The 14874-nt window shown below is 33.0% G+C and overlaps 1 protein-coding gene across 1 annotated transcript in view; it reads right to left on the bottom strand.

Annotated features, from left to right (window-relative positions):
* Positions 1–14874, bottom strand: part of LOC137643233 (DE-cadherin-like) — a 218012-nt gene that overhangs the window by 82497 nt on the left and 120641 nt on the right. Inside the window, exons 14-16 of the mRNA XM_068376075.1 lie at positions 3134–3284; positions 2475–2636; positions 447–571 (exon numbers count right to left, since the gene is read on the bottom strand). Coding sequence (XP_068232176.1) covers positions 447–571; positions 2475–2636; positions 3134–3284 — 438 coding nt within the window. The remainder of the gene's footprint in view (positions 1–446; positions 572–2474; positions 2637–3133; positions 3285–14874) is intronic.

The raw sequence follows: 14874 nt of genomic DNA on the forward strand, positions 1-14874 counted from the left end.
TATATATATATATATATATATATATATATATATATATATATATATATATATATATATATATATATACATAATATAATTTATACATGTATATATATAAATATATACATATACATGTGTGTGTGTATATATATATATATATATATATATATATATATATATATATATATATATATATATATATATATATATAGATAGATAGATAGATATATATATATATATATATATATATATATATATATATATATATATATATATATATATATAAATATATAATATACATGTATATATATAAATATATACATATACATGTGTGTGTATATATATATATATATATATATATATATATATATATATATATATATATATATATATATATATAAATCTATATCTTTCCATCACACAATCTAGAAACAGAAGCGGAAATTCCATTGAACAGTGCTACTCACGTTTCGATCGTAGACAGGATGGTCGTAGTCCAACACTTTGTTAACTAGAATATCGCCCGTAGGTTCGTCGATTCGAAACTTTTGTTCCCCGTTGCCATCGACGATCTGGTATTCGAAAACATTCACTGGGAAGAGAGGGAAGAGGATGCTATACACACCGTGGTCTGGGATTACGTACTATCAATATTTCTAACTACTATGCTCTTCTTTACTCAAGAAATACTGCATTTAAGAGTTTTTCTTCATTTGATAAGATTTGGCATTTGGCATTACTGTTGTTCATGTGGTCGATCATCGTGTTGGCAGATGTGAGACGTGATATATGTGATGATCGAAGGAGCTTTAATGTGATTTTATTTTACTAATTTGTCCTGCCCGAATGAAATACAAAAGAAACACTACATGCAAAGGTTACATACATTTTCTTCCTTTTTCAGTTGACAAACTTCTTTGCAAAATGCAGGCATTTATGTCGAGAGAGAGAGAGAGAGAGAGAGAGAGAGAGAGAGAGAGAGAGAGAGAGAGAGAGAGATTCTAAAAGTCAGCAGCCCCATTCAAATATGCTGAAACTGTTATTATTCATTATGACATCTGCAACGAATGGCAAAAGAGGTGAAGTTTCATCAGCAGCAACACAATAACAAGTGGAGAAAAAAGAAAAATGTCTCGGGTGTCTTCTTGAAATTGAAGCAAGAAAACAGCCGCTGTCGTAATTAAAAATACAGACGAATAACAGGAAATTACAGTTACCGTTTAGAGTTTAAAAGAATAGGAAGTTTATGGCTCTAATTAAAAACAAGACGTTTTGATGTATAGAATGACAATGACAAAGAATTCAGTCACTGACAAAGTGTCTATCTATCGATAAGGCCGTTTCCAAAGCACTTCACACAGAATGAGAATATCGTGTGTAAATCAAATTAATCAGGTAAAAGATATATGTTTTACGCATAAGTTGAAGATAAAGAAAAGAGAGGATATGAAGATTGTTCTTTACAGGTAAAACAGTGGGTTTATCAAAGAGAGAGAGAGAGAGAGAGAGAGAGAGAGAGAGAGAGAGAGAGAGAGAGAGAGAGAGAGAGAGAGAGAGAGAGAGAGAGAGTTTTAATGAAGATATGGCAAATATTACAATATTTCGATAATTTCATAAAGAAGATCAATCAAAATAAACAAGTATTTTCAATAGCGTGGGCAACTGAGGTGAAAGGCAGCTGAAGAAGGTTCGTAAAAGCAGATACTGGAATGCGTTATAGAGTTTTATGATTGGCTCATTAGATTATACTTAATTAATGTAAGCAAACAGTTTGTTTAGCACTTAAAGAGGTGTGATGCCATCGTTAATAAAAGTCACCTTGTCTGCGCAAGAGCGTTTATATTGTATTGCAATTCTTTTCCTTCACACTTGTCAAGCAATTGGCATTCCGCTTATAACAATACTTTTTCCAGTCAATGATAGCATTACATTACATGAGCTATGATAGTTATTGTTCTTGTCATTGTCATCAGTTATCGGAAATCATAACTGTTGCTGTAACTCAGGAAATTAGATCAAACATTATTTAAAGATAAAACCATCCATACAAAGAAATGGTTGAATGCAAAATATTAAATATAATTTTAGGATTTGTTTTGAATGCTTGGAGATATAAAATTTTATTGCTGAATGTTCTATACGTCGACATAAATTATAAAGATTTATTTGAAGTTGTATTCAAAGAGCTGAATCAACCTGAATCAACACTTGAAATCATTTGTCATTTGTAATGAAATCATATTTCTCATTAATTTTGTCATTTCGATAATTTATGAAACGGGAAGCAAATAACGAACAGAAAGTTAAAAAGTGGACAACCTTGACTTTATTGGCAAAGTGCAGGGAATACTCACACACAAAGAGAGAGAGAGAGAGAGAGAGAGAGAGAGAGAGAGAGAGAGAGAGAGAGAGAGAGAGAGAGAGAGAGAGAGAGAGAGAAATGGGCAAATAAATGGAAAATGAAAGAAACACGCATGGAATTAAAACATCCTTACCAACATCTGAGTCATTGATGGCCAACTTGATTCCAGTGGACTTCCCCACTTCTCGATTCTCGGGCAATTCCACTTCGTAGATTCCATTCAAGTAATCAAACACTGGCGGGACGTCGTTCAAGTCCTGCACCGTGATCCAGTATATCGTCATTCGCTCGTGTGCTGGAAAATGAGAAAGAAAAATTAGAGCGACAGCTGAATGGCAAAAATGGTCCGGAACAGAGAAAGATTTGTTTCTGGTTGGCCAACAGCTTTCTTGTCGACTAAGGAAACGCAGACATGGATGTTAATTTACTTCCATTTGTAAGCGCATATGGCTGAATGAAAGTCAGAAATACGAACAGAATGAGACTTTTTTTGTGTGGTGGACGGAAAAGAAAATTCATTGCAGGGCTGAATAATACTAAATATTATTTTTACATTATTATTTGCTGTGTTTTAGTAATATTTAACTAAGATTTTTCTTATTAAAAAGCAGCATCAAGAACGTAGTTAGCCTTCACTTCACACACAAAACTCACTTAAAAAAAAATCACGCACACACACAAACAACTATTGGAAAATATACAGTATATCTCTTCAAAGCCTCGTCTCAGAATTTGATAGTTATTTAGACATTAAACTTTATAAAAAAAAAATCGTATATCATATCATCTTACCAGGGACACCATCTGACACTTTTATGGGGATTTTGTACTGCTTGAATGCTTCTCTGTCTAAAGGCTCTGTCGTCCACAATTCCCCGTTCGTTTTGAGAGCAAATTTTTGTCTCACATCCCCGGAAGCCATCGGGTCGAACGAGTATCGAAGCTGAAAAAAAATCAGAGAAATAAAGTTAACATTTGATATGAGCAAGAAAATCCGATGTCACTGAGGTTTATAATAGAAAGAACACTTGCGTCAATTTTTATTTGTTAATTAACACTGCACATATGAAAAATGTGAGAAATTCTAGAGACAAAATGATCGAAAACTGACACTTTATTCGTATTCAGGAATCCTATCAAATTATACAAGTCACTTTCATTCAGATTTTTCTTGTCCCACTAACTTGTGATCACCAAAAAGGTTTCAAAACATGCTCGTAAAACTTAATTTTGTCTTTGTATATAACCGGCGAGGATTTCTCTTTATGGAAAAAATTAAGCTAGGATTTTACCTTTTCTCTTCATGGAGAATCTAGAAAAATAAATGTTTTAGTTTTTCTTTTTAAAGATTTTTTTTTTTTGAACATTGAAAATTTTAAACTAGAATCTTACCTTTCCTATTAATGGGGTATTTGAAACTTGGATTCTTCCTTTCCTGTTCGTGTAGAATTCAAAACTGACCATTATGCCTTTTCTGTTTATGAAGAATTTGAAACTAAGATTCTAGCTTTTCTATTAGTGTTGAATTCTAAATTGGAGTTATGCCTTTTAGGTTTCTGGAAAATTCTGCATTATAATTCTACTTTTTTTCTGTTTCCAAATAATTTTGAACCAGGATTTCAGCTTTTCTGTTCATAGAGTATTACAAACTATGATCTTGCCTTCCCTGATTATGAAGAATTTGAAACTAGGATTCTAGCTTTTCCGTTCATGGAGAATTAGAAACTGAGATTTAATTTTTTCAGTTCATGGAGAATTCGGAGCAAGGATTTTAACCATCCTGTTCTTGAAAATTTTAAAACTATTCTGCAGGAAGTAATACATGATTATTTTTTTTTTTCAATCCTCTCCCGACAAAATCCAAGTCAATATGGTGAAGCTTGTACAATTTGTATCACGTAATAAACTTGTACATAAAATGCTAGATTGGGTAGTTAACGAGCGTGTCAACATCCACTGATTGTATATATCATCTATTTACTAATTACATAAGCAAATTACTACTGTGATTTTCATTAGTTTCTACTTTCCTTTTTTCATGTTACGAGCAATAGTCGTTATGCAATCTAGGTAACTTACTGACTCCTCTTTAGAAAATAATAATTACCTAGTGAAAGGTCGTGTTTGAGTAGTAGCTTTCAGTTTACTATGAGATTCAGGGCCTCTGTAACACGGTTTTTTCGCAATAATTTTTTATCTATGAATTTCATAAATATAACGCTTCTTCAGAATGCACATTATATTTACACATAAATTTTGACTATATTCTGCATTACGTAGGTTGAATAAATTTGGTACTTCTAATGTAAAAGTGACGTTTTTTGAAGACGGGCCAACTTATTCAGAGAAAAGGTTTCGAAAGCACTCGTTTCGTACCTTATGACGGCATTTCTTCCCTCTTTCTCAATCGATGATTGGCTATACGTAACGAAGGCTATACCTCTGCCAACAATGACACAAAAGTTTAAATAATAGCAAAGCAGTACACCTTTATGAACTCTGAAACCTCTCCACTGATAATTGTCATAATGAACAAACCAACAAAATATGTTAATAAATACAAAAACACTTTGATTATTAGTCTAACTCCCAAAATAAGTTTCCTAAGAAATTACAGTCTACTTTATAGGTCACAATGAGATTGACAAGGTGTAGGGAATAGTTGGTAATTTTAAAAAAACGTAGTAGACAAGCTTGATTTGATAATGCTATATCCAAAGTCAAGCAATTTTTATTTATTGTCTATCTACCTACCTATTTACTGTAAAGAAAAAAAATAGCCGGTACCGTATTTTGGCTTTAAACCTTCACCAATAATCATCGTCAGAATGAGGACTTCATGTTGCTCCACCCACTTTGGCCTCGTTATAATTCAGGATAACACTGAAGGCTATCATGGGCATTGTTGGATCAGAAAATTTAAATTCTGGCTATAAAAACTCATTTCTCGAGTAGTTGTAAGAAGTGCTAAATGATCCTCAAGGATCCCAGCAGTTGGCCTAAACGTTTAATTCATGTATACTACTGTTGCGGCAATACTGCTATAGTAGTATTATTACGCTAGCCCAGATACCCCACCCACATTTATGTATCGTTCCGCCATTCATAAAGTCTTTGTCATGTTTTTCCACTGTGAAATAAGCCATGGCCTCCTCAGAAATTAAGTTTAACATTAGATGATAGGTTATTTCATTAAGCTGACAAATTATGGCAACTGGGTATGTTATTGCCGATGTTGAAGCTAAAGATAAAGTATGGTATCCTTCCTTCATTGCATTATCATCTTTACTACTATTTGTTTTGCTACATGTAGTAATTATTTTAAAGGATAAATGAATTATGTTCACTTTACTTTTATAAAGGAACCATGCTACAAACAGAGTTGCACACAAATGGTAATATTGCATGGAAATGACAAGAACGCATAGTAAACCTATGAATATTACACTTAAGTTCTACTGAACCAACGAGTTAATAATTGGATGTCCAACGAAGAAGTATTTACGGTAATGCCATAAAAGAAAGAGGAAAACGAAAAATTATTTCCTAAGCAAATTTTCGTCCGTTTCTTACTTTACTTATTTGTTTGTTTGTTTACGAGCAACTTTAGACAAAAACTGCTGTACCAATCTTGACCAAACTTATAGTCATGTTGGGTATTACCCGAGGATGAATCTGGAACATTTTGCATAAAGTACATCAAAGTATAAGTACGCAGCAGTACTTTGAAAATAATCGCAATGTTAAGTAAATGACTAATATATATTTTTTTAGTATAAGGTTTTGTTTGTAATACATTAGATGTTCAAGAAAATACATCGAAGTACAAGTACGCAGTCGAGTTAAAAGTTGTGTATGCATGGGGTGACGAAGGCATGCTCTGTACTGAGTGCCCCTCTATTTTCTATTCTCTTGTTTCTGTCCGGCAGAGCCCTCAACCAAAAAGCAGAAATTTTATTGAATTATTGATAATAGGAAAATTGATTCTTAACCATTGGTAAACCATAAGAAACTTAGTAATGATTTAATACTAGTAAGAGGTATATAGCACTGATCTTTTCTGGACATTATACTTAAAATATTATTTAGGCTTCAAATACGGGTACCTTTTCGTCAAACTTTGATGTCATGTAGGAGTTCCAATCTCCCCTGGAATTTAGAGTTATGCAAATAAAGAAAATAAATCAAATACTGCTGCATTTATGTTTTCCTTCCTCCTGTTTTACATACAGGAGCGCAATTACATTGTTTTCTTTTCTGGGATACTGTAACCTATTCTTATTTGTATGGCGTTTCATTAGGCCCCGTTTGTCTAAATAAATTTCAATTAGTAATTATATTCAGATTTGTGGACTGACTTCCGTGTAATATTCATTTGTATAAATGTGTATGCTTGATTATGAAGAACTTGAACGTTTTGTCATATTTAAATTATTGGGTCTTGTCATGTACAGCATGGACTTTATTCTTCGATGATCAGAATGCCTATTAAGAGACAAGCCGTTCGTTAAAATTGTTTATAAATAAATATATATATATATATATATATATATATATATATATATATATATATTGCGTGTGTATAATATATATATATATAAATATATATATATATATATATATATATATATATATATATATATATATATATATATATACATAAATGTATGAACAGTATGTATATGTATGTAAGGATATCATTGCCTCTTATGAGTACCACGTCAGTTCTGATTACACCAAAACTGCTACTCTAACAGTTAGTCATAACAGCTTCAATTTGTATTCTTTTATAGCATAAGCACAATATAATATCTCACAACGTAATTACAAAGCAATGACAATACCGGAGATGTTATTACCACGCAAAATTATTACAATGTGGTGAAAATACAGTGATGAAATTGCCAGAAATCTAATTACCTTGTGATGGAATTACCGGGATAAGATCATCGCAATGCAATTACCGAACACTTTAGAAAATGATGATTTAATCTCAAAATTTTCATTTCTAGTTTGAGTGATCTTTACATATCTAGTTGGGAACAAATGTGTGAACTGGAACAGTGGCTGTAAACAGAGTCGACTCCTCATTAGAAATAAACCAGATATATCCCGTTAAAGATCAAAATTTAGAACGATAAATCGCTTAGCATTTCTAAAGTAGAGCCTATTGGCTGAGTCCAAGTGAAGAGCCTGTCCATAATTCAGTAGTTTAATATGAATTGATCACAGACAATTGTACCTCTTTCCATGAGTACACGTTTTAGGTATATTATATATATATATATATATATATATATATATATATATATATATATATATATATATGTATATATATATATACTGTATTTATATACATATATATATATATATATATATATATATATATATATATATATATATAATATATGCGTGCGCGCGTGTGTGTGTGTGGGTGTGTATGTATTATATATACATAAGTATAATTTATGTGTGTATAGCTATCTATCGTTCTATATATATATACATATATATATATATATATATATATATATATATATATATATATATATATATATGTATATACATACATACGCATATATATATATATATATATATATATATACAAATTTATATATATAATATATATAATATAATATATATAATTATATATACACACACACACACACACATATATATATATATATATATATATATATATATATATATATATACATTTATATATATATCAAATTTTTATTTATAGATTTTTTCCCTTTATAACATATGGCTCCAATTGACATCAAATATTTTTAGAGAAGATTAGTATATAACCTACTTGATCTTAGATGCAACCCGCCAAGGAGAACTAAGAACAAAGAACTATGAAGTTTAATTACGGATTAGGTCAACAGAAAACTTGGTAGGAAATACAACCCGCATTTTGGTTGAGAGAGAGAGAGAGAGAGAGAGAGAGAGAGAGAGAGAGAGAGAGAGAGAGAGAGAGAGCTAAATGCAATTATCAAAAATCTGAAACCAGAGAGAGAGAGAGAGAGAGAGAGAGAGAGAGAGAGAGAGAGAGAGAGAGAGAGAGAGCTAAATGCAATTATCAAAAATATGAAACCAGAGAGAGATAGAGAGAGAGAGAGAGCTAAATGTAATTATCAAAAATCTGATACCAGAGAGAGAGAGAGAGAGAGAGAGAGAGAGAGAGAGAGAGAGAGAGAGAGAGAGAGAGAGAGAGAGAGAGAGAGCCTTATCCTTATTGCCTTATTTTTGTTTGGGTTCCCCCAGGTCCCTCATTGTGAGGCACCTCGTATATCCACCAGAGAGTTGCTAATGCATCTTCCGGTGTATTTTGCATCTTCCAGTCTTGGATGGTCTGGGATGCATCTTAGGTATTTATCGAGCTTATTCTTAAACACATCTACGATCACTCCTGATATGTTTCTTAGATGAGCTGGCAGCACATTAAATAGTCGCTGCATTATCGATGCTGGTGCGTAGTGGATTAATGTCCTGTGCGCCTTTCTTAGTTTACCTGGAATATTTTTGGGCACTATTAATCTACCTCGGCTTGCTCTTTCTGATATTTTAAGCTCCATGATGTTTTCAGTAATTCCTTCTATTTGCTTCCATGCTTGTATTATCATGTAGCGTTCTCTTCTCCTTTCTAGACTGTATAGTTTTAAAAATTGCAGTCTTTCCCAGTAGTCAAGGTCCTTAACTTCTTCTATTCTAGCAGTATAGGACCTTTGTACACTCTCTATTTGCGCAATATACTTTTGGTAGTGTGGGTACCATATCACATTGCAGTACTCGAGTGTACTACGTACATAAGTTTTGTAAAGCATAATCATGTGTTCAGCTTTTCTTGTATTAAAGTGTCTGAATAACATTCCCATTTTTGCTTTACATTTAGCCAACAGTGTTGCTATTTGGTCATTGCATAACATATTCCTATTGAACATTACACCAAGGTCTTTAATTGCTTCCTTGTTTGTGATTGTCTCATTATTAGGTCCCTTGTATGCATACATCATTCCTTCTCTGTTTCCATAATTTATTGATTCGAATTTATCGGAGTTAAATACCATCCTATTTATCTCCGCCCATTCATACATTTTGTTTAGATCTCTTTGTAGTGAGTTTCTATCCTCATCACAAGTAATTTCTCTACTTATTCTTGTGTCATCGGCGAAACTTCTCACTACGGAGTTTTCAACATCACAGTCTATGTCTGAGATCATAATAACAAACAGCAGTGCAGCTAATACCGTACTTGTGGCACACCCGATATTACCTGGGCTTCATCTGATTTCTCGTCATTTGCAACCACTATCTGTTTTCTGTTTTGCAGGAATTCTTTTACTCATTTTCCTATCTTTCCCACAATATTATGCTTTCTCATTTTTTTTCTCCAATATGTTATGGTCTACCTTGTCAAAGGCTTTTGCAAAATCTAGATAGATCACATCTGTGTCTTTTTCATTTATCATATTTTTATATATGTTTTCATAGTGTGCTATCAGTTGGGTCTGTGTACTTTTTCCAGGCACGAAACCGTGTTGACCCATATTAAACAAAATATTTTTGACCAAATGGTTCATTATTTTCTTTTTTATTACCCTCTCATACACTTTCATAATATGTGATGTTAGACTAACAGGTCTATAATTGCTTGCCTCTAGTCTTGATCCACTTTTGAAGATAGGGGTTATATAAGCTAATTTATGTTTAACATATATCTCGCTCATATCTACACTTTGTCTTAGCAGTATTGCAAGCGGCTTCGCGATAGTGTTTGCAGTTTTTTTAACAAAATCGCTGGAACTCCATCTGGTCCGGCGGCCGATCCATTTTTAATTTCGTTTATAGCCTTAACAATATCTGCTTTATTAATATCTATATCCGTTAGATATTCAACATTTTCTTCTCTCATTTCTGTTTCATTATTCTCATTCGCAATTCTTGGCGTGAACTCACTCTTATATTTTTCTGCTAATATGTTGCATATTTCCTTTTTTTTTTCATTCGTTAGCCGTCCTTCAATTCTTAGAGGCCTATTTCTATTCTCCCTTTATTCATCTTTTTTGCATAGGAGTAAAGTACTTTGGGGTTTCTTTTTATATTTTGAAGTGTCCTTTCTTCTAAGTCCCTTTTTTCATTTTCTTTCGACTGTATAATCTTTTGTTCTGCATTTTCTATCTTACATTTTATTTCCCTCATTTTCCACACATTTTTTTCTTTTGCAAGATTTTTCTTCCACTTTCTAATTTTCTGAAATAAGATCCTTCTGTCTCTTGGTATGCACGTCTTTTGTTTATTGTTTTTTTTCGGTACATATTTTTCAACAATTTTCTCCAGTATTTTGTACAGTATGTCCGTATTTACCTGTATATTATCACTTACAAATACACTTTTCCATTCTTTATTCAGTTCTTCATTTATTTCTGACCATTTTATATTCTTACTGTAAAAATTATATTTTCCATATCCTTCCCCAAAGTTTTGTGCTTTTATTAATTCTGCGATCACTTGCTTTGGAATGAACTATCAATTCTATGATATTGTGGTCTGAAATTCCCGTGTTATACACTATCATTTCTTTAACATAATTCACCTCATTCACAAATACTAGATCTATGACATTTTCCTTTCTTGTTGGAATGTGGTTTATTTGTTGCATATTATGTTCTAATAGCATATCTTGAAGCTTTTCAAATTGCCTCTTATCTTCTGCGCTACTATTACTCTCTTTTTTATATATATACATACAACCACTTTCTTCTATCCGTTCTTTCCAATCCACGAAAGGAAAGTTAAAATCTCCGGATAGGAGTATATTCCAGTCTTTATGGTTTCTACATATATCATCAATTTTTTCTATTATTATGTCAAACTCCTTAGTATTTGGGGGTCTGTAAACTACAATATTCATTAGTTTTTCAAATTCAAATTCTACCGCAATCAATTCACAGTCTGTATTGCTGTATTTTCCACAGACTTTTCCTTGATTTATGTCTCTTCCATATATTGCGGTTCCCCCTTGATTCCTATTTTTTCTGTCTGATCTATAAGTTTGGAAACCCTTTATCTGGTCATCACTGCCAGTCTCTTGGGAATACCATGTTTCACTATATTTAATATATCTATTTTTTCAATTTGGGTTAGTTCTTCTAGGAACTCTATTTTCCTTTTAGAGTTACTCGTGACTAAACCCTGTGCATTCATCACTATTATGGTTTGTGTTTCATCCCCATTATTTAATATTGGTAATAATATGGATTCTCCCATGCTTCCTTCCTGTTCTGATATGATGTTCTTTTCTTCATTTCTCGGAATTCTGCCATTAAAAAATACAACTTTTCTATTATATTTGTTCTTTCGCCTTCATATTTATTTTTGTGTGTAAACCTGCAATTATCCCCATATATGCACCAACCCCTTGCATTATAGATGCATTCTTTGTAGTGTGGCTCTAAATGTGCAGATTTGGGTTGAAAGGCCTTTTTTGGGGCATAGTGCGGGTACATACGCGGCCTGCTTTTTTGTATCTTTTTTTGTTTCATTTTTGTTTTTCTTTTCAGTTTGCTGAGTTTTCTTACTCTCATTCATAGTTGCAGGATGCATATATCGACATTTTTTGTTGAAACTGCATCCTTTTCCTTCTTTTAGGGTTTTGCATATTTTTGGACGGAGATCTCTGCATTCGTCTCCATATCCGTCTAAATACGTACATTTACCATATATTTCATAATTATGGCATATCTTTGGATGCTTGTAGTAGCATCTTTCGCCAAATCTGCAATTCCCTCTTTTCAGATTATTACAGACTATATCCTTCTTTTCTTTTTTTTTTCTTGTTCTTGCTCTTCCCTAAAATTATGTAGGTCCGGGTAGAGTCTCTTGGGTCTATTATTTGTTTCCATCTGATAATTTATTTCTTCATAAGTATGTTGTTGGATGGCATCATAAGTTATATCAATGATTTCCTCTGCATCCTTACACATCCTGTTCAGTTTTCTCTTCTTCTTCTTCTTCTTCTTCTTCTTCTTCTTCTTCTTCTTCTATTTGCAGGTTTAGTCTCGACTTAATTATATTTTCTATCCAGACTAAGCATGTTGAGCAGAATACCTTTGTGTCTCTATTTTTTTATTTTTTGCTGTATTTCAGCACATGTGGGGTGTGTTGAAACATGACAGGCATCACATTTTCTAATCAATTGTTGAGGATTATTAATGGAATACCATATCTTACATGTATTACACCATTTTGGCATTCTTTTTCCCAATGGATCAATCAGCATATTCCCCATATTGGACTTGTTATTGTTCTTTGATGGAATGTGTTGATTGATGTAGACTTTCTTTATAAGTCTCTTTATCACTTGGATCTTCTTTGGAATTTCTTCTATTATTTTGCTGATGTTTTCCGCAGATTTGTTCCATTTTATTGGATCATATTGTTTCAATATGTCTGCGAATATTTTTCCGTCACACTGGTTGGAGTTACTAGTGACATCTGTTATCAGACGGTCGAGCTCCTGTTTCCCCAACTCATGGAATTTGCTTTTGCTGACTCCAGCGATGTCTCTCCGCGAGTTGCCTGTGTTATACAATGCCATCTTGATCAGATTTTTATTAATTCACAAGATAACTATCCTATGCCGACGTTTTATCCCACTTTTCTGCCATCAAACTAATCACCGACTATTCACGAAAACTTGTAGCTATATTTCACTCGATAGCCTTTTGTTATCCGCGTTAAATCAGGATATTTTTAGGGACGCACAAGTGTTCACTCACCGGCACACAAATATACTCAGAGAGGAGAGAGAGAGAGAGAGAGAGAGAGAGAGAGAGAGAGAAAGCGAGAGAGAGAGAGAGAGAGAGTGAGAGAGAGAGAGAGAGAGAGAGAGAGAGAGAGAGAGAGAGAGAGAGAGAGAGAGAGAGAGTTAATTGCAATTATTCAAAATCCAAAACCATAGAGAGAGAGAGAGAGAGGAGAGAGAGAGAGAGAGAGAGAGAGAGAGAGAGAGAGAGAGAGAGAGAGAGAGAGAGAGAGGTAAATGCAATTATCAAAAATCTGAAACCAGCGAGAGAGAGAGAGAGAGAGAGAGAGAGAGAGAGAGAGAGAGAGAGAGAGAGAGAGAGATTGGGTTAATTGCAATTTTTTTAAATCCGAAACCATCGAGAGAGAGAGAGAGAGAGAGAGAGAGAGAGAGAGAGAGAGAGAGAGAGAGAGAGAGAGAGAGAGAGAGGTAAATGCAATTATCAAAAATCTGAAACCAGCGAGAGAGAGAGAGAGAGAGAGAGGAGAGAGAGAGAGAGAGAGAGAGAGAGAGGAGAGAGAGAGAGAGAGCGAGCTGAATGCAATTATCAAAAATCTGAAACCAGAGAGAGAGAGAGAGAGAGAGAGAGAGAGAGAGAGAGAGAGAAATAATCAGCTAATTGCAATTATTCAAAATCCGAAGCCCTCAAGGGCGAGTCCTAAATCAATTACAATTATTTTCATTATATAATAATATACAATCAGAGAAACTGAATAATTTAATAAAATGTATTTGGAAGTTTGGCCATAATTGTTTCTCGACTAAGTTTGGGAAGATTTGGTGGAGGATTAAATTTTTGAAAAGTACGATAATATTTTCGAGACAATAAATAAAAACGACGAAGAATGCAGAAATAATTGTTGAAACGAACTTTAAGAACCCCCAAATATGTTGGAAGTTTCAGAGAGAAAATAGTTTCCTAAAACGTAAGAGAAGAAGTTTCAGTATAAATTTCAGTATATTGCTCGTAATTACATCTTACTAAATCATTCCCGTGTGTGTGGTGTGTGTGTGTGTGTGTGTGTTTGTGTTTATGTGTGTGTGTGTTTGGGTAAGATATATAGTCTAATAGTTTTGAGAAGAAATAAAGAATAAGAGGTAATAAAGTGGTATATCATATATATAATATGTGAAAAGGAGACTAAAATAATATGAAAAAAAGAAGTGATAGTCCAAATCTGGTATGCAACAAATCAATCATAATTATTGATAATGAATACGGCTTTAGTATTATACTAGCTAATACTGGTCGGCCAGTAAGGGGACTGATGACTATAACCCATAACTCACTAGGGTCTCTGTGTCAGCTTCGCCAACTACTGAACCGTGACCGACCCCGGAATGAATCACGGATTTCTAAGATACTTGTGTTAATATCTTTCTTTATTGTTTAGAGAAGGAACGTTTGTGAGCAATAGAAATATCTATCAACTTTTCTAAAAGATATTTCGAAAGCCACGATAAACAGCTATTCAGTATATTGTTGTTAAACCCACCATGTTAAAGATATAACATTTATAAAAAATGTTTTTCATTTTCTAAAAATATATTACTCCAAGATAAGTGTTCAATGTATATCATCGTGCAGAATTAACTATTACTGATTAATGTGAGGTAGTAGTAAAACTGAAGAGTCCAATGGAAATTTCAATATGACTATGAATCTATTGCTTGGATGCATCTGAAAATCGAATGTACCCCTATAAGCCTCTTAACATTT

Source organism: Palaemon carinicauda, chromosome 6 (assembly GCF_036898095.1).
Source record: "Palaemon carinicauda isolate YSFRI2023 chromosome 6, ASM3689809v2, whole genome shotgun sequence".
NCBI classification, from domain to species: domain Eukaryota; kingdom Metazoa; phylum Arthropoda; class Malacostraca; order Decapoda; family Palaemonidae; genus Palaemon; species Palaemon carinicauda.